Source organism: Trachurus trachurus (genome assembly GCF_905171665.1).
Source record: "Trachurus trachurus genome assembly, chromosome: 10".
Classification (NCBI taxonomy): domain Eukaryota; kingdom Metazoa; phylum Chordata; class Actinopteri; order Carangiformes; family Carangidae; genus Trachurus; species Trachurus trachurus.
The window spans coordinates 24,319,165-24,344,829 of NC_139894.1; the positions used below are offsets into that span (position 1 = coordinate 24,319,165).

The 25,665-nt window shown below is 41.8% G+C and overlaps 3 protein-coding genes across 3 annotated transcripts; 1 reads left to right on the plus strand and 2 right to left on the minus strand.

The window, feature by feature from the left end:
- Nucleotides 1-721: 721 nt before the first annotated feature.
- Nucleotides 722-6,059, minus strand: thg1l (tRNA-histidine guanylyltransferase 1-like). Its single transcript, XM_083981420.1, has 7 exons — nucleotides 5,876-6,059; nucleotides 5,562-5,765; nucleotides 5,229-5,405; nucleotides 4,965-5,134; nucleotides 4,754-4,842; nucleotides 3,478-3,585; nucleotides 722-1,489 (listed from the first exon to the last, which is right to left on the minus strand). Exons 2-7 carry the CDS (start codon nucleotides 5,759-5,761, stop codon nucleotides 1,325-1,327), a joined length of 909 nt encoding a protein of 302 aa, XP_083837546.1. The 5' UTR covers nucleotides 5,762-5,765; nucleotides 5,876-6,059; the 3' UTR covers nucleotides 722-1,324.
- A 549-nt stretch (nucleotides 6,060-6,608) lies between these two features.
- Nucleotides 6,609-9,273, plus strand: lsm11 (LSM11, U7 small nuclear RNA associated; the record flags this gene model as incomplete). The annotated part of the gene is made up of 4 exons (XM_083980762.1): nucleotides 6,609-7,095; nucleotides 7,871-8,010; nucleotides 8,128-8,211; nucleotides 8,826-9,273. 4 exons carry the CDS (start codon nucleotides 6,609-6,611, stop codon nucleotides 9,171-9,173), a joined length of 1,059 nt encoding a protein of 352 aa, XP_083836888.1. The 3' UTR covers nucleotides 9,174-9,273.
- Nucleotides 9,274-10,655: 1,382 nt separating this feature from the next.
- Nucleotides 10,656-25,010, minus strand: clint1a (clathrin interactor 1a). Its single transcript, XM_083981034.1, has 12 exons — nucleotides 24,821-25,010; nucleotides 21,254-21,358; nucleotides 20,318-20,414; nucleotides 19,695-19,803; nucleotides 18,774-18,938; nucleotides 18,455-18,635; nucleotides 17,856-18,099; nucleotides 17,678-17,771; nucleotides 17,060-17,125; nucleotides 16,270-16,568; nucleotides 13,150-13,366; nucleotides 10,656-13,037 (listed from the first exon to the last, which is right to left on the minus strand). Exons 1-12 carry the CDS (start codon nucleotides 24,859-24,861, stop codon nucleotides 12,742-12,744), a joined length of 1,914 nt encoding a protein of 637 aa, XP_083837160.1. The 5' UTR covers nucleotides 24,862-25,010; the 3' UTR covers nucleotides 10,656-12,741.
- Between the last annotated feature and the right edge of the window lie 655 nt (nucleotides 25,011-25,665).

Here is a 25,665-nt window from a genome sequence, read left to right on the forward strand (position 1 = left end):
CTGCATGTAAACACATGCTGTCTTTAAATAACAGCACAAGCTGCCACAAGCTCTGGTTTCTAGGATTTCTCCTCCTCCATAAAACCATATGTTGAGTCACTGTAAGTGCTGAATTTGGCACCGGCCCAAGAGAACGGATCTAAGGAGAAAGCTGCATGGTGTATGTCATCAAAAAAAAAAGAGTGGCCTCTGTTGTTCTTAGTGTTTTTATAGGCCTACATCTACTCATTATAAAGGTCTGATTATATAAACATCCTTCTGTTAATGTATTTGATCCCAAACACTAATAGAAGGGCTGAATCCTGGTTGCATCAAGTACAGTACATACTTTAAACCAGGTCACAGAACCAAAAATACATCTCTAACACCCCTGAGTAACCGAGTCTACTACAGTAACAAAATACAGTACCACTTCAAGCCTCCAGCAGCCATTCATACTGAACGGGTCATTTATAAGTGTGATGATAAATGTGCCACAAAGCACATGTCAGGAGGATAGAGTGTACACAGGGGGTGTGTGGGGTATTCTTAGCACCGATGACAGCGCAGGCCGATGAATCCATTCATATCTCTAAATGGCGTCCTGGCTGCAACACAAGGCCACTTTCTACTGCAGCCATGTTGGTTTCTCCTTTATGCTCAGTTCTACCTATAGTGGAAAGAAGTAAGTAATATTGAACACTTTGCAGGCGTACTTCCTGAATCATTAAAATTCATGCACTGGGAATGTGCTCCCTGAAAAAAATGGATGGTTGAGATTCAAAACGCCCACACGCGGATGAAAAGCCCTCAGCAGAAAAGGCAGAGGGCCAAGTGAAATCATGTTAAACATGCAGAGAGATCAAGCGACGGTAGTATTCTAAATGCCATTCATGATATCAAATGAGGACATATTTTAGGAGAGCAACCTTAGACGACACACACTGGACTAAGCTCGAGACGAGTGGGCAGATGCCTGTGTCAGTGAGTGGCTGTAAACTGCTGTGCATGTTCTGGATACCCACTGCTACAAAGGATTATGAAATCGTCTGCTTCCCTTTGAGCATGACGGGCAAAATTAAGTATATAGCATCTTACTTTGAGGGAAGATTATGATAGATGTTTAATACACCAACATAAGTAACTGTACAAAGTCAATCATCAAAGGTCTCAGAAAAAGCTTCCAAAGCTTTCACAGGTCCTAAACTTCATGGGTAACATCCAGTTGTGTCATTCCCTCCAGTAGTAGTAGTAGTAGTAGTAGTCGCTGCTAATGTGGGTCCACTTCAACCGTTCTGGCCAGACTGACTTGTGAGTCATTCTCCTCCATCAGTGAGAGGAGCTGTCAGCAGTTATCATCCTCCAGGATGTCTGGGTGCTCCTCCCAGAACTGCTCTCCTATAATGTCGCAGTGGTGGGCCTGCACCCTTCTCCTGCTGCGGATCACAGGCACGTGCTTCTTCTCCTCTTCATCTGGGACCTTCATGCGTTTAGTGACGGTTTCATCTCGCTGGAGAACAAGGAATATGATCAGTATAATTAAAGCTGGAGTGTAGACTCTATATGACTACATGTAAATTAACTTGAGGAGCGCCGAATGGAGATATTCCTGCTTTGGCCCACCAGTAGTGATAACGCCTCATGTCAACCAGTGATACACCAGAACTAAGGAGAGGAGTAACAGTAGCAACACACAAGGAGTAAGGTTGTGGAAACGTTTCTGATGCTCAAGAGAAAAAAGAACAGGGTCTCTGCAGGTTTCACCAGCTCAAATTTAAGACTTTTTAAGACCTTTTTAAGACCATTATGGATGAAATTTAAGACCTATCATGACAAATAAAAAACGCACAAAAGAAATGCGGAGTCACAAAATTAGAAATTGATTGCAATATATAAGTTGCGTGTTAGGCTTGTTTGTAGTTGAAAATACATTCAATAAAGCACAATGAAGTGTCGCAGGAGCATTTTATTGAGCATTTGCGGTAGCGAGGGCTCTACCATAACATTTTTCCCAAGGAGCACGCCTAAAGTGAACTATTTGGGGGCACAAAAAGAAATTGGGGAGTGAAATTAAAAATGTTTATGTAACACATTATTTATTTAATTCACTGGCAACCAGCAGGCAGATGGCTTTAAGCCTTGAATAATGTCAAGGGTCAAACGTGACCCATTTTTACATTGGAGAACAGTAAAAACACCAACACTTCAGCTTTGGCCTGAAATGTGATGACTTCTAATGTGACCCAGAATAGACAAACATGGAAATATTTCAACTTCTTTAATGAACAGACATGAGCCACAACCTGTTCTGTATTATGACCAACACAATATTTGACACATGAAGTAAATAAATTGGTCACCCCTATATATTTAAGCAATATATCATGACAGGCCGCGGTATATGCTCATTATACCACGGCTAAGGGGCGTTGTTCCCACCAAACACGATGAAATAGACGAAGACGCGATGGTCCCGTCGCCAAAAAAAAATCGCGTGTATTGCGTCGCAAAAAAAAAAGTTGCGTGTACCGCGTCGCCCGGCGCACGCGCCTAACCGCGTCTTTGCATTACGGCCTTTTACACCGCGGACGTAATGAATAAACGAGACGTGACGGCGTGTTCACCGGACACAAAGCGAAAATTCGGTGTGAACGGACAACATAACAGGACCAGTGTGGCGTTGTTTCCTCTTTTCACCTACAGCTCTGGAGGGCTCTCCCTTACTTATACACGTAACTACTGTTATTGGTGCGTTGAGGCCAGAGAATTGTGGGATTTGTAGTTTTTGAACGATTGCAGGTTGTGATCTTTCTTTTTTGTGATTTTCCCGGTTCACACATGTATTTTTTTAGGGGCAAATGCAAGTGAAATGCTCGCCCATGGTGGGCATAAGAAAATTTAAGACCTGTCTAAAATTATTTAAGACTTGAACACAATAATTCAACAAATTTAAGACATTTTAAGGCCTAAAATTCAGATTTTCAAATTTTAGACTTTTTTAGACTTTTTAAGACCCCGCGGATACCCTGAAGAAACTCAGTGGTCAGAGATTCAAGTGATCAGTTAGTAGCAGTGCACCAATGCAGACGACCACTGGTGTGGCTCTTCATCACTGGAGATTACAGTGTGATTACTCTCACTGAACAGACGGGGGAGACAAAAGATCTGCACTGCAGGTTTAAAGGTATGGGAGAGGAATTGTTCAACATGCCTGAGGTTAAATGAGGAGTATTATGACACTAAGCCAAGGCCAAGAAATAATCACAGGATGTACCACCCATAATTCTTTAATGCCTTGGTTAACTTGTAGGTGACATATGAGCAGGAACCTGTTGATGCATTTAAGGACACTCCCAAAGTGCTGACAACAACAGAAAATTCAGCTACAAAGTAGGAATAGGAGAGATAGAAGCAGGTACAATGAAGGAACTAAAAATCTCACTAAATCTTTCCGGTGGGTGTCAATGTCTCTGTAACTCAAACTCTTTTATAACGTACCTTTTCCCAGATGAGAATGGTGCCTTTCCTTTGAAGGGCAGATTCATTGTTGTAGTTGATGTCAAATTCTGAGAACAGGATCTCATTTTTGTCTGCAGCTAATGTTCCCTGAAAATGGGGAAACACATCGTTAGAAATGCATTCAAATACTACAGAAGTGTAAACAGAAATGAGCTGAAAAGACGAGTCTCACGGGATGTGAGTACAGCAGCTTCCTAAAATTAATCCCTACCAACAATAACAGCTACTGTTGTTATTAAGTGATAAAAAAGAGCTAGGAAGCACAAAGGTTTGATGGGCTGTGAATGACTCATGTTGGCCAAACACGCTGCCAGAACAAACATTTCCACAACTGGTCAGCTGTCATCACATTATCTGAGTCTCTGGCTCCAGCCCACTGCAAAAAAAAATGTTGCCACTTCTGTGTTAGTTCCCGAAACTTTAGACTTCACCAAGAAGAAACAATAAAGTAATTTGCGTAAATGTATTATACAACTATACAACTGCAGACTTTATTTTATGAAAGAATATAAATTCTTGTTTTAAAAAGAGTTACAAACAAAATGCAGTTTATTTTTTAAGTTAGAACATAGCCGTAATTAGCTAATTACACTTTCCATTAATCAACTCAATTATTTTATTATCTCTTATTTCGTTTGACAAAGTGCCTGAATAAAGATTACTGTTCACCAAACCTCACCAACCAAAAAGTCATGTTAAAACAAAATTAACTGAGCATAAAAATGTTTTGCTCAATTTACTATTTAACCTTTAACAATTAAATTGTTGTTAGCGCTCTCATTTATTAGTTTCCCTGCAATGAAGGAGACTGACTGCTGGACTGACAAAGCAGCTCATTCATTCACCAGTGGTGGATACTAAAAACTAATCACTATCAGAAAATAGCTAGCGTGCTGACGTACTGTATCTGATTTGTGGAATGACTGAACCATCCCATACGAGTTAGAGAGGTGGGGAGTTTCATTTATACTGAGACATAATGGGAATTAACTTTAGCATATTAATATAGGTAACAGTGTTAATCAACAATGGGTTTGTTTTGATTCGCAGGTTGTAAATGTCATTGTCATGTTTTCTAACCTGGAAATGGTATACAGGTATTGAATTGAACTTGTTTTACTCCTCTATATTAAAAAAGGAGTAAAAAAAAAAGAAGAAAAAAGTACTGCTATTTTGTTATTATTGTTATATACAGTATACACATGTATTTGTGTCAATAAACACACAAAAACTTTTAGATTGTGTTTCCTCTCACCTTTAAGCGATCCTCTGCCTGAGCTGTGGTGAGTCCTCCTTTCTGCACTAATGTCCAAAACACTGTGTTGTATAAATTATTGATGTGACCTAAAAAAAAAAACACAGAAACATGAGCATATTTTACCCTCATCATTTTAACGAACATATTCATCCAGAGCTCAAATGTGTGATTCGAGAGAGTCGAGAGGAACGGTATGGTATGTACTCACAGTCTGCTTGCCTCCAGCTGAGGTAATCTCTAAGGTTACGGTTGCTGGGATACAGAATCACACGTCCATCAAAACTGGGCGGGTACAGCATGGGCTGGTCCTCGAAGAACTCCTTCCAGTAAAAGACATAGGAGGAGGAGAACTGGGAGGCCACGTGGGTCATGAGTTTACTGCCAGAAGAGAAATCAGGGGAAATGAAGACAGGCAAAAACAATGAGAACATGAAGCGTATGTGTTAATGAATCACATTCCTCGTCTTCCTACCTGGCTCTCCTCTTAAACCAAGTGGAGCTCCTCTTGAAAACAAAGCTGAACTCATCACTTTGCCCATAAGAAATCACAATATCCTCCAGTTCCTCCATCACAGAGCGGGCGCTCCTGCTCATCAAGCCCAAGGCTCTGTTATCATTTGGCTTCATGAACTTGTGCTGCTCCGCAAACCTGCCACAAAACATAAGGAAAATTAAACAAAACAAAACTGCAAGGTGTCAGATTGAGTATAAGGCCACTGAACTACAACACCAACTCTGTCAATACCTATACAGTCTACAGTCTATGGTCCATACATAACATAAGTCCCTTGAGAGGGAAACTAACCTGTGGAAGTTTCGTCCATCCAGCCTCACAACTATGTAGCAGTTTCGAAGACAAGTGTCATCCGTCTCAAAGTTGCGGACGTACTCAAATTTGCTTTTAGCCATGTTGCTGGAGCTGGAGCTGAACAGACGAGCAAAGGGGCTGATGACACAAGTCCTGACAACACGTCCAACAAACCAGTGGGCCTTCCCAATTAGCATGGGCCTGAAATTAAGAGACAAACCATACTGTAATATTTGTTTTATACTTTAAAAACAACTCACGACGGGACACAAAATGTTATGTCCTGTTATAACACAGACGTTAGTACTTACACTTTGCTGCTTCAGTCCTCTGGAAACAAATCGTTTACTTCACATTCATAACAACAATAATCTCGCTACTCTGCTGATTAACACAAACACGGATATTTAACGTAGCAGGGTCCAAAGTTGTGGTTTTAACTGATGTTAAGATATCAAAAAACAGCCATAACCTCACACTACACACACGTTGATTGGTCCGTCAGTGAAACTCTGCCGTAGTGGTGCAGCAAACACAGCGAACAAAGGTTCCGGGGCACTAACCCGAAATTTATAATTGAAATTTAACTTATAACAAACGGGTCATTGCCCTCATTTGTATGCCAGCGATTAAATAAACACGTTCAGTGTCGCATATTATTATATTTTCGCTGCTTGGGATAATCAGGTTTTTGTGCAGGAGATCGACCATTATTAGTATTCCAGCGCCATCTTGTGGCAACAGGAGAAAAGTACAACCAAAGATCGTGTATGAGGGTAAAGATTGCACTGTAGTTGCAGGTTAATGACCTTCCTAGGGGAATTTCTGGGACTGGGAATTTAGGACAACTGTTGTTACGCAAACACAAAAATATATCATTGTTTTGTACTTAAATGCATCATGATTTTGACTGATTGGCTCGGGTACGCGAAGTTTTGCGTCTCCTGAAACAGGTGCAGAGTGATACCTCAAACACACAACGTCGACAATTAATTTCCCAGGGTTCTTTGCGTCACCGTGTGCAGGTCTGCGGTTGTTTCAAACATGGAGGAGAGGGAAAGAAAAAGTGCAAAAGCAGACAGTAAAGATACGGCGGCAGCTGTAGCAGCAGCAGCAGCAGCCGGCTCAAGTTCAGCACCGGTGCCGGACCACGAGTCGGGGCCGGACAGCCAAGATGGAGACGGTGACGCAGGAAAAACAGACGTGTGCTCTGAGAGGTTTGACCCGCTCGCAGCCCTCTACTCCCCCACGGTGTCGCTCCCTTTCCCCAACATCAAGTCTTTCAACAATGTGGCGGAGTACGAGAGCTTCCTGCGGGGCGGCCGCGGCAGGGCCAAGCCGGAGAACGTGGAGAAGAAGCGGCTCAAGGCGATGAAGGGCGTGGCGGACCCGGAGCGGATCGAGAGGCTGAAGAAGCTCATGATCCACAACCCGCTGCCCGAGTCCGAGTCCGGGGAGGGCAGCAGCAGCGGCACACCGCGGGGCAGGAGGAGGGACAAGCCCCGGAAAAATGTCCTGACCAGGATGCCCTGTAGGTTCAGTACCCACCCCCACTACACCACTGATTCATATGCACAGACTGTGTTCATATGGTGCAGCTCGGTTGTGTTCAGGTGTTACCAAGTGGGTAGGAAATCTTGTATTTGTTTGGTAACATTTTGAGCCTGCGATAAACTGCACAGAAAACCCCTTTATATTATTACTATGACATAAATAGGCTAAACAAAGTGCCCTATAGTTATGTGGCCAGACCACCTACAGAGTCAAGTCAAAGTCAACTTTATTTGTCAACGCTACATGATTTACATTACGTTATATATAGAGACTGGAATGTTGTATTTTTAATGAGACACACATTTAAATATAAAAGTATAACAATACATAAAAATTATGTATGTAGAGCAGTGGATATGTACAGTGAGCTTTACACAAAGCAAAAACATAGCCTAATAATTCTTTAAAAAATCATTTCTTCATTTGGTTGTTTTCAAGATGTGTCTCGACCAACAGTAGCCTAGATGTTACTCTCCAACATGTTATCCCAGAGTTTGTTGTTTGTGTACCACTGGGTTGACATCTGGTGACTGCTAAGGCCACACTTGATTGACATAATTTTCATCAACCCATTATGTGACACCCCCCCCCCCCCCACACCCAGTATGAAAACATCTGCATCCATAATGTTCCGTCCAATGATAAAATTAATTCTTCATCAACTGGGACTTTAACCAACCCATAATCTAATTTTTGTGTTACAGTTGACTTCCTTCTATCATTTATTAATCTTACCGGTAAATTGTCTTCAGTGTGTAAAGGTAGTCCTTTGGGTGAGCTGTACCGATGCGTTGAGGAGAGGATAAGGGTCAAAGTTCACATCAGGACCTTCAAAGGACTGAGAGGCGTTTGCTCTGGCTTCGTCGTGGCCTTTGACAAGTATTGGAACATGGTGAGTGTTTCCCACCTTCATGTTCTCTCTAGTCTTTTGACCTGACAGCTGCTACGGGCATGGATGTGACTCATTTATACTGGCCTTTCACCATTTCTTTTTACTTCTCTCTGTCAGGCGATGGTAGACGTTGATGAGACATACAGAGAGCCGCTGCTTGGAGAGGCATTCTACCACGAGAAAGCTCTCACCGTTACGCGGGTATGTGTGAGTTTTAACTCTGGACTTCAACATGAATATGTTTTCTACTGAATGATGTTTAAATCTATAATTCTTCAGTTTCCCTCCTGTGTGATTGAACCTGTCAGTGGCAACTTTTCATATGTGGTTGCCCCCTTTTGTTCCATTCCTCCATTAGTATTTAAAACATGGTTATGTAGAATGGGGCCATGTTATGTTTTGTGCTCTCTCATGGTCACTGTTTTGGTGATACTGTTTTTCCTGTTCTTATCAATAAAAGCTGTTCTTTGTTTTGCCAGTGAACACTTTAAATGTGAACCAGGAGCAGTTGGAACCGTTTGGTTTTGCATAATCTCATCAGTGAGATAAAAGGAAACAGTAACGCTGTATGACATACATGCATCACTTCCCATGAATCCCTCAGGCGTCGGCAGCTAATTCTCGATTCCAGCACAGCAGCGGCAGACTGCACCTCAGCAATTATAACTACCATATAGAGAGTTAATTACAGAATGTAAATACGTTGATTCAGTATGGCTGAAGAAATGCAAAAGATAATTGGTATCAAAACAGGATTGGATTTCATGAATATAGTTTTATCCACTAATGTAAATGTGACTGAAATCTTTCTGCAGCTCTTTGAGAAGCTAAAGCTCCAGGAGAGCTCAGGAGGTGATGAGCCAGCAAAGAAGCACGAGGCTCAGGAACAAGCCAGCAAGCGTCAGCCTGTAAACCCCAGCTCTGCTCAGACAAGCCAGTCTTCTCAGCCCACCGGCAGCAGAGAGGAGAGACGGACAGAGCCTGTGTTGTCAGACGCTGTTAAAACCACACAGGATAAACGCAAAGCCTCGGTTAAGGCCGCGGGCTCAGAGGGCCATCAGAAGAAGCAGTCCCAGCCGTACGGCAGAGTCCACACACGCCACATCAACCAGCTTTTCATCCGGGGTGAGAACGTTGTGCTGGTCAACCCACAGCCACTGTGATGTTTATCTTCTGTTTGATACTTACCTGGACAAAACACTGTGCTTTCAACAAACCAGATGCACAGATGCATTTAAATTTGAAATTTCATATTATGCTGAACATCTATAATGATATGACACGCCACAGAGATCTCTATGATTTAATTAGATTCTGAAGAATCAAACAAAGATTACTGTTATATCATATTGATATGGAGGTTTTTCTCTGCCCACCAGAGATATCATCTTGACTTTGAGAAATAAAAGCTTCTCAGTTCTAATTATAGTCATTTCTTGTCTTGTTTTTTCGTGCCTGTCGGCCACTAAAGAAAATTTATTTTGACACTCCTCTGCCACAGTATTAATAACTGTTGTCTGTGTTCTGCTTATTACCCAGCAGGTGGCAGCATAAACACATTAGTACCATCTGCAAGGCCATTGTCTCGGGGAGCTTGTCCCTTTATGTTGCTTTTCCCGTTAGTTTGAACAGGAATGACAGCGCAGTCTCAGCGGACTTCATAAATGCATTATGAATAATTGAGTTTGTGAAGCTAGAGATTGCAGATGGCACTCAAAAGCTGTCATTTGTCTTGACGTCTCAGATTGCTTTTACTCTTTAATGGGCACATTACCCATAAAAGCACAATTTACTGCATCTCGTGGAAATTGTAAAGATGTTGCTGTTTTTTTTCTTCTCTTTTTAAATGGCAGGGGTTAGGTACTTTTGGATGATGAGTGGCACAGAATGATTGCATGTTAAAATAATGTTCCCGGCCCTGCGTCAAGACTTTTAGAGTTATACCTTCTTATTTTAGTTTTTCTTCATTTGACTTCAGAGTTTAATTGACCCTCTTTTAATATATGTTATGCCATAAATAGGACAAATTATATCAGTAGCGGAACTGTTGTTCGTCTATATACTGTTACTTTCATATAATGTATCAGAATATTATTAGTATAGCCCATTTACCAGTCGTCTCCAGAGAGTGAAAATGGGGTCAATTGTTTAATGCAAGCCGTGTTTTAGTCTTGTTTGTCACACCAGCGTTCTAACAAACCTTGAGACAATATGAGAAGGGCAGAGCATTGGTGGTAACGAGACGAGCTACAATTAGACTTCGCTATCTGACCTTATTCTAGTAGTGCTACTTCTGTTCACTTGTTTTCACTTGTCCTCTGTAATCTGTCTGTAATGTCTCACTTTGATCTAGTTTCCAGCTGTGTCACCTGCACCATGATACAAGTGACAGTAGAAATCTCAGCATTCATTCATAAGAGTTCACGTTCCCTGCAGTGGTTCTTTGAGTCTTTTTTATTATAATCTGTGAATGCACATTTATTATAGGTCTTTATTAGCTCAAACAATGAGGTTAAAAAACCCCGCATCAACTAAATGTAATTTGAAAGTCGAGCACAGTGGCTTCACTTTTGCTGCTTGAAGCTCTTTTGAACGAGGCTAATGACACAGCACACCAAATAACACACACCATTAACAGATTTCAATCAACTGTTTAATGTTGTAGATAAAGAATCTTGATGTGTAAATCAAATCAAAAATGGGAATAATGCAAAATTTAATTTCTCTCAAAGGATTTCCATTTTCTTTACATTTGCATATACTAGTGTTTCAGTAACAATCCCATTTTAGAGAAGATCAAACATGATTTGAAGTAAAAAACAAAACGCATAAAACAATCTACTGAGATATTTTTAGAAAAACAGCAAACAGATTTTGGTCATTTTAATGCGTCAGACTCCAATGCAAGGCTACTGTGTGTTAGTGTGCTCAGCCTCTTGAGCCCTTGGGAGAGCTGGAAAGCACAACTTTAAACCTCATGGGGCTACAGAATCCGCTGCCTTCTCCTCTGGACAGTGAATTATTCATCTCATCGTTGACAGACCAAATATGTCAGGCAGCCAAGATTTACTTATCAATCACTCATTAGAAGGGTCAGGAGGCAACCATCAGCAGGCACTTGAACCAATGAGGAGCAATGTTTTGTACGTGTTACAGGCAGATCGCTCAGCTGCTGTACAAGCTCATTATCTGTTACCCCAAAACATGTCTTCATCCGACCACCGTGACATACCATCTATGAACAAACCGCACCTCACTCTCTGTACCTGATGGGTCACAATGCATGCACACTTGGACGTAATGACCGTTATGGCTGCAACAATGTTTTCAACATTGCTGTTTTTTATGTCTAACAATTATAAAGATGAGAAGGCAGCATTTACCAAGATGCACTGTTGAAAACTTTAAGAGACAACAGGTAGGTGTACTTTACAGTCTGCATCAACACTGGAGGTGCTACAGTAACTGAAGTATTTTCATCTTGGCGTTTTCTGATGACTGAAGCTATCCCTGGTCTGAACAAAGAGGAAACAAAAATGTGCATGGGACAAACAAAACAGAGAGTGGGTGAAATGATTACACAATTTACATCTGGTATCTGTAAAGACAGTACACTTGGCTTGAGGTGTAAGTACAAACACTGTTTGTACACAGTACAGAAGCTGCGTTCTGGTAGCTGTCCTCAACACTGTACAGTCACATCGTCTCCTTCACAAAGAGGTCAACTAAAGAGAAAAGGCAACGGTCTTTCAGGCACTGTGCTGTAATAAACACCCCACAACCCCTGTACGAGGCTCTTTCTACCCACTGATTATCTTATTTGGATGCAAACTGATTATAATATTTGTCATAAGTAAAATCTATAGATATATATACCTATAAGGAAGGCCACAAATGATGGTCTGTTGAAGGAGAGACTCCATAAATTGATCAATAGCTTTCACTCCAAACACTCATTTATTCCCTAAATTGTAGCGCTGAAAGGCCACATCTGGAGTGTGTGCACACTTATATACAAAGAGAAGGTGTCAATGTGCTTTGTAATAGGTCTTAATTCATATCAGATTTGGTCTGTGTGATACCACTACTCACATTGTCAAAGCCTCTTCTATAGGAACTTCATAACTTATTTGCAAGGGCTCCAGATTTCTATTTACAGGTCAAAGGAAGAGCAAGGACAAAAAAGAGGTAACTTGACATTCTTAAATGTACATTAGAAAGTTAAAATGGCTGATCATGTTATCCAAACTCATCGTTCAGTAAAGTTACTGAGAATGCATCTTGAAAAAATATGCAGCTACTGATATACGTTTTTGCTATTCTGGTGATTTCACTTGATTGAGGTTATAAAGCAAATCCCTCTGACATTCTCACGGTGGCACACACTTCCTCTGCCCACTCCTCGACCACTCACAGCCAACCAACAAGGCACACCATCAGTGTGTATGTCTGACCACCAGCCCAGACCAGGCAGATCATTGGTTCAAACACGCACACACATGCACAGACACATGCACACAAACAAGCACACAAACACGCACATACACACGGATCTGTATCACTACATGGTATTACTTTCAAAAGTAAGGAGATTGCAGGGTGTTGGTATTATGATGATAATTGACATTATTCAAGTACTCTTTGTTTGCAGCTCATAACAATCCTTCACCAATGGACGGAGAGAGAGAGACTGACACCACTCCTCCTGATTATCTTTGACCTCCAAGTCCGTCACTTTCCAAAGTTGCCGAAGTCAGCAAAGGCATCGTGTTTGGGCTGTTGGACCATTGCAGCGTTCATCCCCATCCCCATAGCACCAGGCATCCCCATGGCCATACCTGCCTGTGGCATCCCCATGTTCATGCCCATCCCCATCATGCCCTGGTTGGGGGCCATGCCCATGCCCATCCCCATCCCCATGCCCATGCCAGCACCAGGATGCATCATAGGACTTATGGGCTGTCTGGCTGCTGTAGGCCCAAGGCTCATGGTGGAAACTCCTTGGGAGAGGATGTTGCCCGGGTTACCTGGAAACGACAGAACAAACTCAGTGAGTTAAAGAGGGAACTTTAACGTATGCCTTGACAAAGAGGACACAGTGTGGTTAGTTACGGTGTCACTTTGATCCGTTTCTGTCACCTTGTTGGAGGGTGTTGAGAGTGGGCTGGTTAGGTTTGGGGGGCTGCATGCCTGGGCCCAGGAAGTCCAGGCTGATATTAACAGAATGGTCTGACCAGGTGGATGGGAGGGACGCTTTGGCTCCGGCACCTTGAGAGGCCACTCCCTGTGCTGGCTGGAGGGGCTGGAGCGGCTGCACAGACTGCATCTGTAGCGGACCGCCCATGTTCTGGAGGGGCTGGTAAACACAAAGATTCACACAAGCTCAAATACAGTGATGGGCAGACAACTAATCCAGGCTTAAAGCAGAAGTAAGCGGAATATTTGTGTTAATATAAGTCTTAAATGGTTATATCTTCCGACAGCAATCACTTACATAGAGTGTTTGGTCTGAAACATGGGTCTGTCAGTCACTCTGCTCTGCTGTAAGCCGAGGAGAAAACTTTCCTTGTATCCTACAACCTTTATCCAATGAGGAGAGAGAACGGCATAAAGGGGCGGTCCTCTCTGTGTGTGCAGCCAAGGGATGCGCGTGAATGTGGTGGTGGACGAGGGCGGGGACTGCTAACGCCATCGGCTGACAAGTTAGCCAAAACGACCGGATCGCTTACTTCTGCTTTAAAGCACTGACATATACAGTGGTAAGATGCACAAAACCTCCAACATTGAAACACATGATTAGATGCAATTTCCGTCATCGTTTTATGGCCTTCAACCTAAAACCTGACCCACTTAACCCTGATCCTGTCTGCTACCGTCTCTTTCTGAACTCATTAAAACATACCACAAAGTAACGAGAGTAAGAGGGAATGGTGTGTCTTCTCAGTGACAAAGAGAATGAGCTTTTTAAGTAGGTCAACAACCCTTTAACATGGAAATAACATCGACATATGCAGGCTTTTGTTGGGGTTTTAATGTTTCTGAAACTCAAACCTGATTCTTCTCATTCTGTGTGTCAGTAACAGGAGGAGTGGGTGGTTAGTGGGCGGTCTCTGGGGGAGATGAGCATCTGGTGAGGCTGCATGTTAAACCTCTACTATCATGGTTGTCCTCCATCTTTCAATCACACAAGCTATGTCTCTATCACACGCATGCTGAGGTCCTGTACTGACAGGTTAGTTATATGATTAATCACGTCTGTCTGACATTTATCTTGTTGCCACTTCATGCGTAAGCATCAAATGGGAAGTTTGCCTTTACATGCCAGAATATTACTAATAGCTGTGGGTATTCCATGTCCAATGGGAAATGAATAAACTCATGTTTGATGAAAACATACAAATTTCAATGGTTGAGTGTCAAACTGTGCTTCTTTTAGATGACATCAAAAACATAGTGGGAACTGTCAAATACCATCTAATTGGCATTTGTATATTTATTACCATTACATTTGCCATTTACTGATATAACGATGATATGATATAAACTGCACTGTGGCTCCTTCCTCCTCCGTGACAAAGTGTAAATGGTCAGGGTGAAAGCCTTACACTCCACTCACGTAACACACCTGCTGCTGTGAGAGAGCAGGGACACTATTTACACACTGTAAGAGTCCCAAAATATGAGCACAGCAGGAACAGGAGGGCAAAATAACTCATTGAGCCACAGTGGTGAAGATATGACATGATGTGTGAATGCACACAGCAAGCAAACACACACACAATGAATGTTTTGAATGTCTGTAGAGAGCAGGAGATCGCCGTTACCAGTTGTTATACACTGAAGCAGTACACAAATTTAAAAAAAATTGTAATATTGTCATCTATGAAAAGATACAAAATAAACACTAAGTGGACTGATAATTATAAGTGAATTATTCAAACAGCATTTGTATAGGAATGATTTTGTTCCAGTCTTTTGACTACAGCACTTTAAACAGCTTGAACCAAAGTAGGGATGCACATGATTAACCGTTTAACCTTTAACCGATAACAACAACTTTGACCGATTAATACTATCGGTTATTTATTTATTTTATTAGCTCCTTATGTCGTCAACTCATGGGGGCGTGTCGACACGTGCAGTGTTCACGTGCCTTCAGTCATATTTCCCAGCAAAAAGTTACACAGGAGGACTGACAGTATGTGCAGCAGCCCCCATGAAGGAAGATCAGACAATAAATGTAACCTACACGGACATAGATCTGCATCACCTGTAACAACGGCGCTGAGAAAAAAAAAAAAGAGGACATCGCTGCTCTCCAGCCTGTTCATCTGCAGCTCTCCTGCAGCTCCACAGAGGAGCTGTCAGGAGCTCTGCTGTTCCTTCAGCCTGGTGTTTGGCTGCACTTTGTATAAAAACAGTTCTACATTGGACGATCTAACCTCCAGAGCGCAATCAGCTGAGACAGAGCGCACTGATCAGCTGTCGCGGCGCATGTGTGTATTTAACGGCAAAAAAAAAAAATAATGGAGCGATCCATTATTTATTTATTTGTTTTCCGTGCGCCGCAAGCTTCTTAATCTTATCGGTTAACGAGCGTCGGTTATCGGTCAGAAAAAAAATTCAAAATGTGCATCCCTAAACCAAAGTGAAGGCAATATAATCCATATCTTTCCATATCTAATTTTATTCTATACTAGATAAAATACAGTGCAATATTTATGTATGTAAAGGCTCTAACTATCATGTTTTTAACTAATACATCACAAATCAATTCTCCCATAGTTGGTGACATTGTCTTTGTGTCAGCATTGCCCTGGTTGGGAACATCAATTAAATCCATTTAGAACAAAGACAGTGGCTTTATAATAATAAGTGCTATTCCTCACACTCACAATGACTCCAGTGTTGTGGCCACAGCTGAGTGAGACAATATATTTATATATACTGTATGTGTATGTGTGTGTGTGTGTGTGTGTGTGTGTGTGTGTGTGTGTGTGTGTGTGTGTGTGTGTATGCAAACACAGCAAAAATGTATATAATTTTAATATTATAAATATAAAATTGTTAACCCTCAAAATGTATCTGTCCAGCTCATTCTCAACTCAACATAAAATCACCAGGTGTGTCACTAATGTCTTGCAGACATTCTGCTTCCATCTGGATCATTTCTGCTTCCTTCATGTGTCTTGTAATGAAATGTATATCGATTAATTATTTAAAAAGGATGCGTGTGTGTATTAGTGCAATCATGCATACCTGTGACCTAGACTGGGGCAGGACTGTGCTGCTCATGGTCTGTGTGCTGCTCATGCTAAAGTTGAGACTCTGGGAGGAGGTGAGGGACTGAGTTGGACCCATCAAGTCAAACAGGTCTGCTGAGGCAGGGGCGGAGCCTGGAGCTGAGAGTGGGGCCGGTGCTGGGGCAGAGGTAGCAGCAGCGGGTCCAAAAAGGTCATTACTACTGGTGTCGCTGGTCTGGGCAGTTGCTGGCATCTGACCTCCAGGAAAGGCATTCCACTCCCCGAAGTCTCCATTACTGTTTGAGGCTGGCGCTCCTAGGGGAAAAAAAGAAATGTTTAGGTTTACCATCCAGACAGTTAAGTTTGTATTATGAGCTTTGTAAACAGTTGCAAGAGTCAGCAAATAAAAGTCTGCCAAGCACAATTGAACCTGTCACAGCAATTAAGAATAAAGACCAGAGTCTTCAGTGAGGCCAGTTTTGCTTTATTCAGGGCATTCTCTCTGACCACTGGTGCCACATTTTAAATTTTCATTGAACTGGCCCTGCTTGTTGTCTCTCCCCCTCTCTCAGTCTCTCTCAGCTTCCTCTGCCCCCACCAACTTCTTCCTCTGTCCCTGTCTCCTTGTCATCCATAACAGGAGTTGATGTGTGTCTGTTCTTGTTATGCAGAGCAGGTAGCAGGCTCCATATGGCCAGAGCTCCCTCCCAGCATCCCTGTGAATATTCTAGCAGTATGGCTGCAACAGCACAGCACACACATGCACGCTCTTTAAAAAAAAAAGAAAAGAAAAGAAAAAGACCAACCAGATCCTGAGGAGAGGCCGACTGAGGCAGCAGGCGAAGAGAAGTCAGCAAATCCACCAATCAGGCCTATGTTGAGAAACAGACATAAACACGTCAATTTTACACAACAGAGCTCCAGGTGTCATTCCACCATCGTTAGCATTCCTTCAGCGTCAAAGGTGGAGGAGGGAGGGGAGGGGCCACGGCAGTAGATGGGTGGAGGAGACCAAACATCTGTTCAGCGCTTCCACCCACTCCATTCACCAGGGACTGCTCCAAAAACATCTGGTGCACTTAGTTCCTATACATCAACTCCCTCCCCCTGTTGTCCCCAAAATCTGAAGCTAGCACCAGCAGCTGGCCACTGTCACTGCAAACAAAGTCTTGGTCTGTTTTCACTGTGAAGTTTCTTGGATTTACTGGTGTGCAGCTTGTTTGCAAAGAAACTACACCATGTCAACAAAACATATTAGAGGGCATATTTTTCCTTTTGGGTAGAGACTAGCCATTTCCCTGAACTATGCTGAATACTTTTTTATTTTGCTGAAGCCACAGAAATACAACTGATATCTGTCTTCTTAGCTTGCTTCTGTTACATGACAAATAAGTGTATTTCACAAAGCATCAATGAAAGTATACCTGAGGCAGCGGGCTGGCTCGGTGTAGTGTCGACCATTAGTAGATCAGCAAGGCCAGTACTGGAGGGCTGAGGAGCAGCTGCTGCTGGCTGGGGCTGCAACACAGAACATTTACAAAAAGATCAGGGCCCAGTGCAGACACAACTACATTCGATAGACGTTATCTTTGCTCTAGCTACCTGGTTGGTGCTGGTGTTTGGACTCCCGTCTCCTATGTAGTGGGCTGCAGCCCCCAGGTCTACTTTCTTGGACGGGACCCCTCCCTTCTTACGTGTTGCTGTCGTCTCTGTTGCTTGAACTATTTGTACACTCTTGGTCGTAACAGTCTCCTCTTCATCTCTAAATTCTTCTCCAGACCGGCCGTTATGAGATGAACGGCCCCGGTCCTCTTGAGATGAACGGCCCCGGTCCTCCTCGTTGTCACTGTAGAGAAAATAGCAGGACAGGCTTATCTATCAAGGAACAACATCATTATTCAAATTTTGTTCAGGATGAAGCCGTATTGTTATCCACTGCGTACACCCTAGTGCAATTTTATGTTTTCTGTTCTGGCAATTCATGTCCTGAGCAGTATTTTTTGGACCCTTTAAGAGCCTTTAACAGCAGTAGAAAACTTAACATTGGTCTAGGTGTTCTTTGTCCACATTGGGGGTGATGCCAAGTCTCATTTTTCTTGACTCTTGGTGGAGGCAATCTATTGTTTATTTCTGAATGATGGTTTATGCCTTTAAATTAAACATATTTATAATAATATTATGCAGAGTCATCTGTCTCTTGCCTAAATCGGTCTGGTGAGTCGTCTCGCTCCTTCTTCCTGAATTTGCTGATAGTATCATCAATGGTACTGCCGATTTTGTTGCTGATCTCTCCCAACGTCTCGCTGAAGGGGAACTGTCCTTTATTTTTTTCCCAGTCATCGTCCCACTTTCCCCGGCTGTCTCTGTCATACCTGTCCCCGGCTGGGAAAAAAAGAGTTGAAATGATGGGATAAAAGATAAAGCATAGATAGGAGTTAGATAAAGAGGACATGAATGTCAGTAAAACTCAAAGATTTCAGATCAGTCTATTTTATATTACTTATGCAAATGAGGACTTACAGTGATTTCGGAATCCCGAACTGTCAGAGGACAACCCGGTGTAATTGTTTTTAAGCTTCTTTGCCTTTTTCCGCTCCTCCCTAAGCCTGTCATCGTCCTGGATAAACTCCACCATCTCCTTCACCTTGTGACGCACATTCACACCCTGGTCCTTCCCATTCTCATCTAGAGACAGAGGTGGAGACACAGACACTCATAATTAAATTATAATCAATAATTTACTTGATGTAATAAAATGACACGGGGCGGCAGTGGCTCAGGTGGTAGAGCGGGTCGTCCAATGATCAGAGGGTTGGCGGTTCGAATCCCGCTCTGTCCCGGTTGCTGCCGTAGTGTCCTTGGGCAAGACACCTTACCCACCTTGCTCCTGATGGGTCGTGGTTCGCGCCTTGCATGGCAGCTTCCGCCGTCAGTGTGTGAATGTGTGTGTGAATGGGTGAATGTGATGTACTGTAAAGCGCTTTGGGTATCGTTACAGGTATAGTAAAGCGCTATATAAATACAAGACCATTTACCATTTACAAAGACGATACATTTCTTTTTACAAAGAAAGCTGACTGTTCTTCCTTGTAAACAGCAAACTTCTCTACACTCATGGTTGGGAAGAGTGAAAGCAGCTTTAAGGCAGTGTGTATCCATGTGTGTGTGGTTTAAGGGTTTGTGGAATAAGTAGGGCTTAAGGCCTTCGTCCATTCATTACAGTCCACACTGAAACTATTGTTATTAACCTTCTGCAATGCTGAAGTGTAGAAAACCTCACGTAATCGATTTGGAAAAAAAAAAACAATAACAGTTTAGTGATGGATCATAAGTGTCTGATTTGACTAGTTTGTGAATGTACCACACCATCAATATATGAAGACGGAGGTGGTAGAAAGGAGAAAAAAGACATAGAGGGAAAAGACCAGAACAATACCTTACCTACAAAGTGGTAGCTTTCTAATGATCTCAGGTCATACAGGTGTTCTCTGGCACTGGTTACAACTCTCTCAGAACCATTCCTGATTAGATGGGACAGCAGGAGTAGAGACTAAAAAGAAAAACGCACAACATAAGTTGTAGCAAACATACATCTCCTTGGACTCAATCCAACCTTCAAGCTGTGATATCTCTAGCCATGGGCTTTCGGGAATGATTTCATCAAGAATTGTGTGTCCTACATTCAGAACCTGTTAAATATTGTGAGGCATCGTAACTCTTTCTATTCAAGGTCAACTCTTTTTGTTTTCTAAATCACCAAAAAGACAGATTTAAATTTAAACACCTCTCTGCACCATGTTTTCTTAGTTTGTTGTTGATGCTTGATACCTGCCGATAAGTAACTAGGAGAAAATTCTGAATATATTTTAAATACGAGTTAATAGGTTGTATAACTCATTTGAAATATATAAATATAATCTGGTTTAAACCAAATCCACCTTGGAATAGCTTTGTTTGGTCCCAAATTTAAGCATGATTAAAACTGGATTCAGGGCTTATACAGTACATGTCATAATTGGGCATGTGTTTATGGGATGATGTATAAGCATAGAAGAGTGACTGACTTTGTAGACTCTCCTCCAGTTCCTCTTGTTGTCTCTCAACATGCGGGCCCACAGCATGTTCATCACCTCTGGAAACTGCTCATACATCATGGTTGATCTGATAATACAAGAAAGAGAGCGAGGAAGGCATTTAATCAGATAATTAGTTAGACCTTTTACAGCCTTTGACAAATACCCCCCTGAACCTATGAACTAAACTAAGGAAGGATTTCAGATACAGACTGTGTCTCTGAATCCACTTCAACACAAAAAGTGCGAGGAATATGCCAAGTGATATCATTTTGTGTGTCACTTCATATGCAACGAGATAGCAACACTGTAATTTTGGAGGAGGTTTGTGTCATCGTCTTTTTCTTTGTAATTTACTGCTGTGCAAGTGTAATGTCTGAATTAATGTGGGAAAAGAGATGGGCAACAAAGAAAGACTGAAAAAAAATGCCTGAAGGTCGGGACAATTTTCAGAGTAGCAATGATCTTCACATGATTTTGTCTGCTTACTTTTTAGCATATAACCACAATGAAACTATTACCAAGATCAATTTCTCTGCCTCTAGTTGGTTATATAATCACTAGATAAAAAGTCAACAACAGAACTATTTAAAATTCTCATGTCTGTCTTAATACAAATACACAAACCAGTGCTTTCAGCCTGTTGAGTGAATGTTGTCACAGCTGTGTGGACTGTATTCAGTACTGCCAAATGTAATACAGTTGTTTCTGGCTAGGAGAAAATTACTACCATGGAAACAGGGACTTTTTGGGGAAAGGCCCAAGAAAGAACCAAAATTTAAAATAAGTTTCTGTAGTTGAAAGATGGTGAATTTCATCAACTCCAAAAATCATTTATGGAAAAGGACAAAGATAACCTTACAGCAGTTTTATTTTACCTTGCTACTTTTCTGCAGGACGTGTTGTACAACACAGTGTTGTCCTTACCTTGAGATTTCATTCATGAGCTGACCCGATGGTCCCCAGGGGTCGTCATTGGTGGCCTCTCTGACTTTAGACTCCACCTCTGAGTAGTTCATCACCACGTTGGTCCTATACAGAATAAAAACAAACAAACAAACATAACTTTCAAACCATGTCTATGTGAGGTATGCTACATGGCATTTGCCATTTCAGTTCAAAATATCTGGCCTCAATATGGACGATAATAGATAAAAGGTTCTCTCATTACAGCCACACCCATTCACTTGTCCGTTTAGAGGCTAAAAAGGACAACAGGGAGTGTTTCTGTGTGCTCTGAATCCAAACACTTGTCAAAACCAAAAACAAGGGACTTAACAATCCAATGCAAATCTGTGTCCAATACAAACACATAAATGAGACATAAAATGGCTCAGTGAAACAGGGGTGTGCTTGCTGCAGGCGAGCGCATGCCTGTTGACATGCTGAGAGACGAGCTACTAAAGAAAAAAAGGAACCAGCTCAAACCGATGTACTCAACAAGGCTTATTTAGCAGCCTGTGAATATTCAGTCATGATGGTTAAACAACAAACGGCAGCAAACCAACTTTTATCTTTACAATCAGACAACAAAGTTGTGGCAGTTTCTGTAAGAAGGTATATAGTATGTCCTCACACATGCTGTCACAACCTGCCCTTGTGGCAAAACAGAAATCTCACCTCATTCATATCCAGTCCGCACCATGAGATGTAAATAAAGGTGTTAAGAAGAACAGCAATTATTTTTTTCATGCAGAGAATATTCTTAGCAAGGACTGTAGGGGATATCCTGATGAATTTCTTAAATTTTCAATATTTGACAATGAATGGATAAACTGGCTGTAGCCAATTCCTACAATGGCTATCACAAGTGTATCCTCAATGCATTGCCCGATAAGCAATGCAACTTGCTATTTTTCTGTGGCATGTTAAGAAGTCCTGTCAAAGCTTTACTGAAACATGCAAGGCAAAATATGTGAAACCTGCAGCTCCTCATCCCCCTGCCACATCAGCAATAAAATGCAGAGGCCCTGGAAGAACAACACTGACTTGATGGCGGGGTTAACAGAGGTACAGGTATCCTCTCTGTGGTTCTGGAAAAGGGCTCTATTTCTACTGCAAGCTGCGGACTATGGGTTTTACACTGACAACATACCCCCTTTTGTAAAATGAGGTCTATGCCAACAAAAGTATTTGAAAATGACCATGCCAGTTGCTCTTTTCACAAGAGATTGAGATCAGTTCACTTGTCTTGTTTAAAAGCTGATTTCTGATGGGAATATTACTTATATGATGTTTGGTTCAGTCCTGGATAAGATTTAAGATTTAACTGGTATAAAAGCGACATTTTTGTTTGAGAGAAGTTTCTATTTTGATTTAGTTTTGGAGAGTCTGATCACTTTGTGTGCTGTGTGGCTAGCTGCAAACATCCTCTGGCAATGTTAGGGACACTGCACGATGTTTGCATGAATGACAGTCAAACACAGAGGATATGATGTAGTGATGCAACATCTCAACGCTTCACAGTGGTGGCTCCTGTCTCAGTTATCAGCTAGATAAAACGGAAGCTGTGATACTCTCTCACAGTGACTCTCAGATTTCTGTTAGATACAGTACTTCAACAGTCTGTCAAAACGTTTCCCTTGCAGTTCAGCACATGAACCTGATTGTGTCTAATCCTTCATACAGTAGGCCTACATGTTGCTTTCACTCATTGCAAGCACTGTAATACATGATAACACATTTGCTTGCATGTCCTACTTCAGCAAAAAAAAAAAACTTAACTTAAAATCATATAACAGGAAGTGTTGCAATACATACCATATTATGGTATGTATTGCATATTGTATTATATTATGTGCTATGCAAACTTGTGTCATTTTGTGGAAATTACTTTAATTTGTGTTTGTACAAAAAAAAAGTGACTACTTCAGAATATCTAAAAATAGAAGCTCTTTTGTTGCACACAAAGTCAAAGACATTGGGGAGGAAAGTGAACATTGACACTCCCTTCCCTTTAATCTTTGAAACTCACACCTTCCTTTTTTCACTCTAGGTCTGTCCCCCTCTCTGTGTCTCTCATGTCCCTGGAGGTAACACTCCTGGGAGACGAGTGTGTTCAGCAAGAATGTTCTTGGATAGACTTAAGAACAGGCTATTGTGAGTGTGTGTGCAAAATTAGTCATTAAACATAAGAAGAGAGGAAATATTGTGTAATACCAGACCACAGCTCTACAGCGGAGGACACTGTGTTAACGTTTAGTCAGCAGCTAAAAGTAAACCTGAGTGCAAAGCAGAATAAAAGAACCACTATAAACAAGGTATTGCCCATGTCCACTGCTGGCTGGTAGCTCATGTCAGATACTAAATTACTGCCCATACAGACTAGGAGTGACAATGACATCAAATACCACAAACACTTATCATGAGACCAGCATGTTCCAAGGGGTGACAGTGTATGTGTGGGTTTTTGTTTTTGTTTTTTAATGGTTTTCTTACATTTCCTGACAATTACCATGTATTCAAAACATTGTGGAAAGGTAAATATTTCCAGACAAGTGAAGTGTAACTTCCAGAGTTCTTGTACCAGGGCATTGCAAAACACCACAGGATCACTGGTCACTAATTAATAAGCCTCTGATGACTTCCTGGTTGTTGTTAGGGGCTCACAATTCAGTGACACACGTTTACATGTTTAGTGATATTAAGTGACTCAACAGAACTGATAAGGCTGCTGGCCAAGTATCACACATGAAAAGTAGACTGTTTTGTTTGTTTGTTTTGCTGCAGTCGTTAAATGTCTATATAGAAAGTGCCTTATGTCCTTGTGTAACTGTTATTGTTTATTAGTGACCTTTGGAGTCGCAGCCTGTGTAGTTTGATTAGCCCCGCCTAGTAAAGCAGTCAGTGTGAAAGGCAAACACAACAGTTTGACGGTTAAGACGTCAAACAGTAAAACAACCGTGTGTAGGCAGAAGTTTCACAGCTGACATAACTTACAGTGCAGCTACTGTAACGATGAGTCAAACTTAGCCACAAGTGTCAGAATAGTTGAGCCGCAGAGTTACACATTTCTACACTATAAAATATATTTCCAGACAGTGGAAGGCAGCAGATAGCTGGGCGAAAAAGGACTGCCGTTTAAACACTCCCTCCTAATTTTTCGGTCCAGTAGCTGTCAAACTAGCTTAGCAGGCTAGCCTGGTCGGCTAAAGCTACCTAGCCAACGGGCTAGATAATTAGCTTGTTAGCTAAGTGAGTTAGCTTGCCCTGTCGGAGAAAACGCACAAACAATGCACCAAGTGATCTTAAAACATTGTACACGTCGTTTTACGCTAGACAAATGTCCAAGCAAAGGAAACGTGACAAAAAACAGACACCCGTACTTAGAGACAAGTAGTATTATCAAAGTGAGCTCAGTAACTCGCTGTAACTCGGGTAGCTAACTTGTTGGAGTGACGTGACGTCAAAGTTTTGGGTACGTGTCTCTTCAAACAGGTAAACGACGGGCACAAATAACACGAAAGAAACGAAATACAGTTGGGAGATACTCACGCTTTGTCAACCAACTCCCTAACCTTCCACATGTTCAGCATCTTGGCTCTGTGAAAAGGGGCTTTCTGCCTCAGCGAAACCCTTTACTCCAGACGTACACCGAAACCAAACCTCGAACTCCGTAAAGTAAACTCTTCTTCACCTCTCTCAAGGCAGGAGGCGCAAACGCACCAGCGGGCAGACAGGAAAGGTTACTACGGGAAATGCCCCTGTCACGTCATCAAAACTGCGTAAAGCAGGACTGGAGTTGTAGTTTCTAAGTTGTGTCAGATCACCACCATATGTTAACTGTAAGTACAACTGCACACACATCATTTTATTTGTATAAAAAACCCCGCTGTTAACTCGGTAGGATACCCACATTATGGTGTAGCCTAGGCTATGGAGAAAAAAAAGAAAAACACTTGCTAGGGGAACAGTGAGATTAAATTGTTAATTTTTCTGAAGACCCCCTGGAATCATATCGGACCCCTGTGGTTCTACTCAACCAGACAAAATGTAAATGATTAAGAAAGAGACACCATTGCAAACTTCAATATTGCCTATATGCAATTAAGCTTATTAAAAACAATAATTAACAATGGTAATTGCGACCCGCAATATTATTCCTTTAGGCCAAGATGCAGTGAAAATGTGGTTTTCATTAGCCTAGCTCTTGGCCAGTCAGAACATAAGCATTATGTTTTATGAGCACAGTGATAACCCATGTACCCAGAGTTGGTTATGTTCATACATTTGTCAGGTGTGTAGGCTATTATACGGCTGCCTATACAAGGATAGGTGTAAATGTGTCCCATAAGGTGTAGTAGAACATAAAAGTTAAATATTGGCGATATTGGAAATGG

Excerpts from the sequence above, each read along its gene's own strand:
- thg1l (XM_083981420.1), bottom strand. The coding sequence starts at position 5,761 with ATGCTAATTGGGAAGGCCCACTGGTTTGTTGGACGTGTTGTCAGGACT. Across the intron at positions 4,843-4,964 it reads CAGCTGGAGGCAAGCAGACT|GTCACATCAATAATTTATAC; the intron begins GTGAGTACATAC and ends TTTTTTTTTTAG. Across the intron at positions 3,586-4,753 it reads AGGCAGAGGATCGCTTAAAG|GGAACATTAGCTGCAGACAA; the intron begins GTGAGAGGAAAC and ends CCCCATTTTCAG.
- clint1a (XM_083981034.1), bottom strand. The coding sequence starts at position 24,861 with ATGCTGAACATGTGGAAGGTTAGGGAGTTGGTTGACAAAGC. Across the intron at positions 20,415-21,253 it reads CTCATGAATGAAATCTCAAG|ATCAACCATGATGTATGAGC; the intron begins GTAAGGACAACA and ends TTGTATTATCAG. Across the intron at positions 18,100-18,454 it reads GACTCACCAGACCGATTTAG|TGACAACGAGGAGGACCGGG; the intron begins GCAAGAGACAGA and ends TTTTCTCTACAG.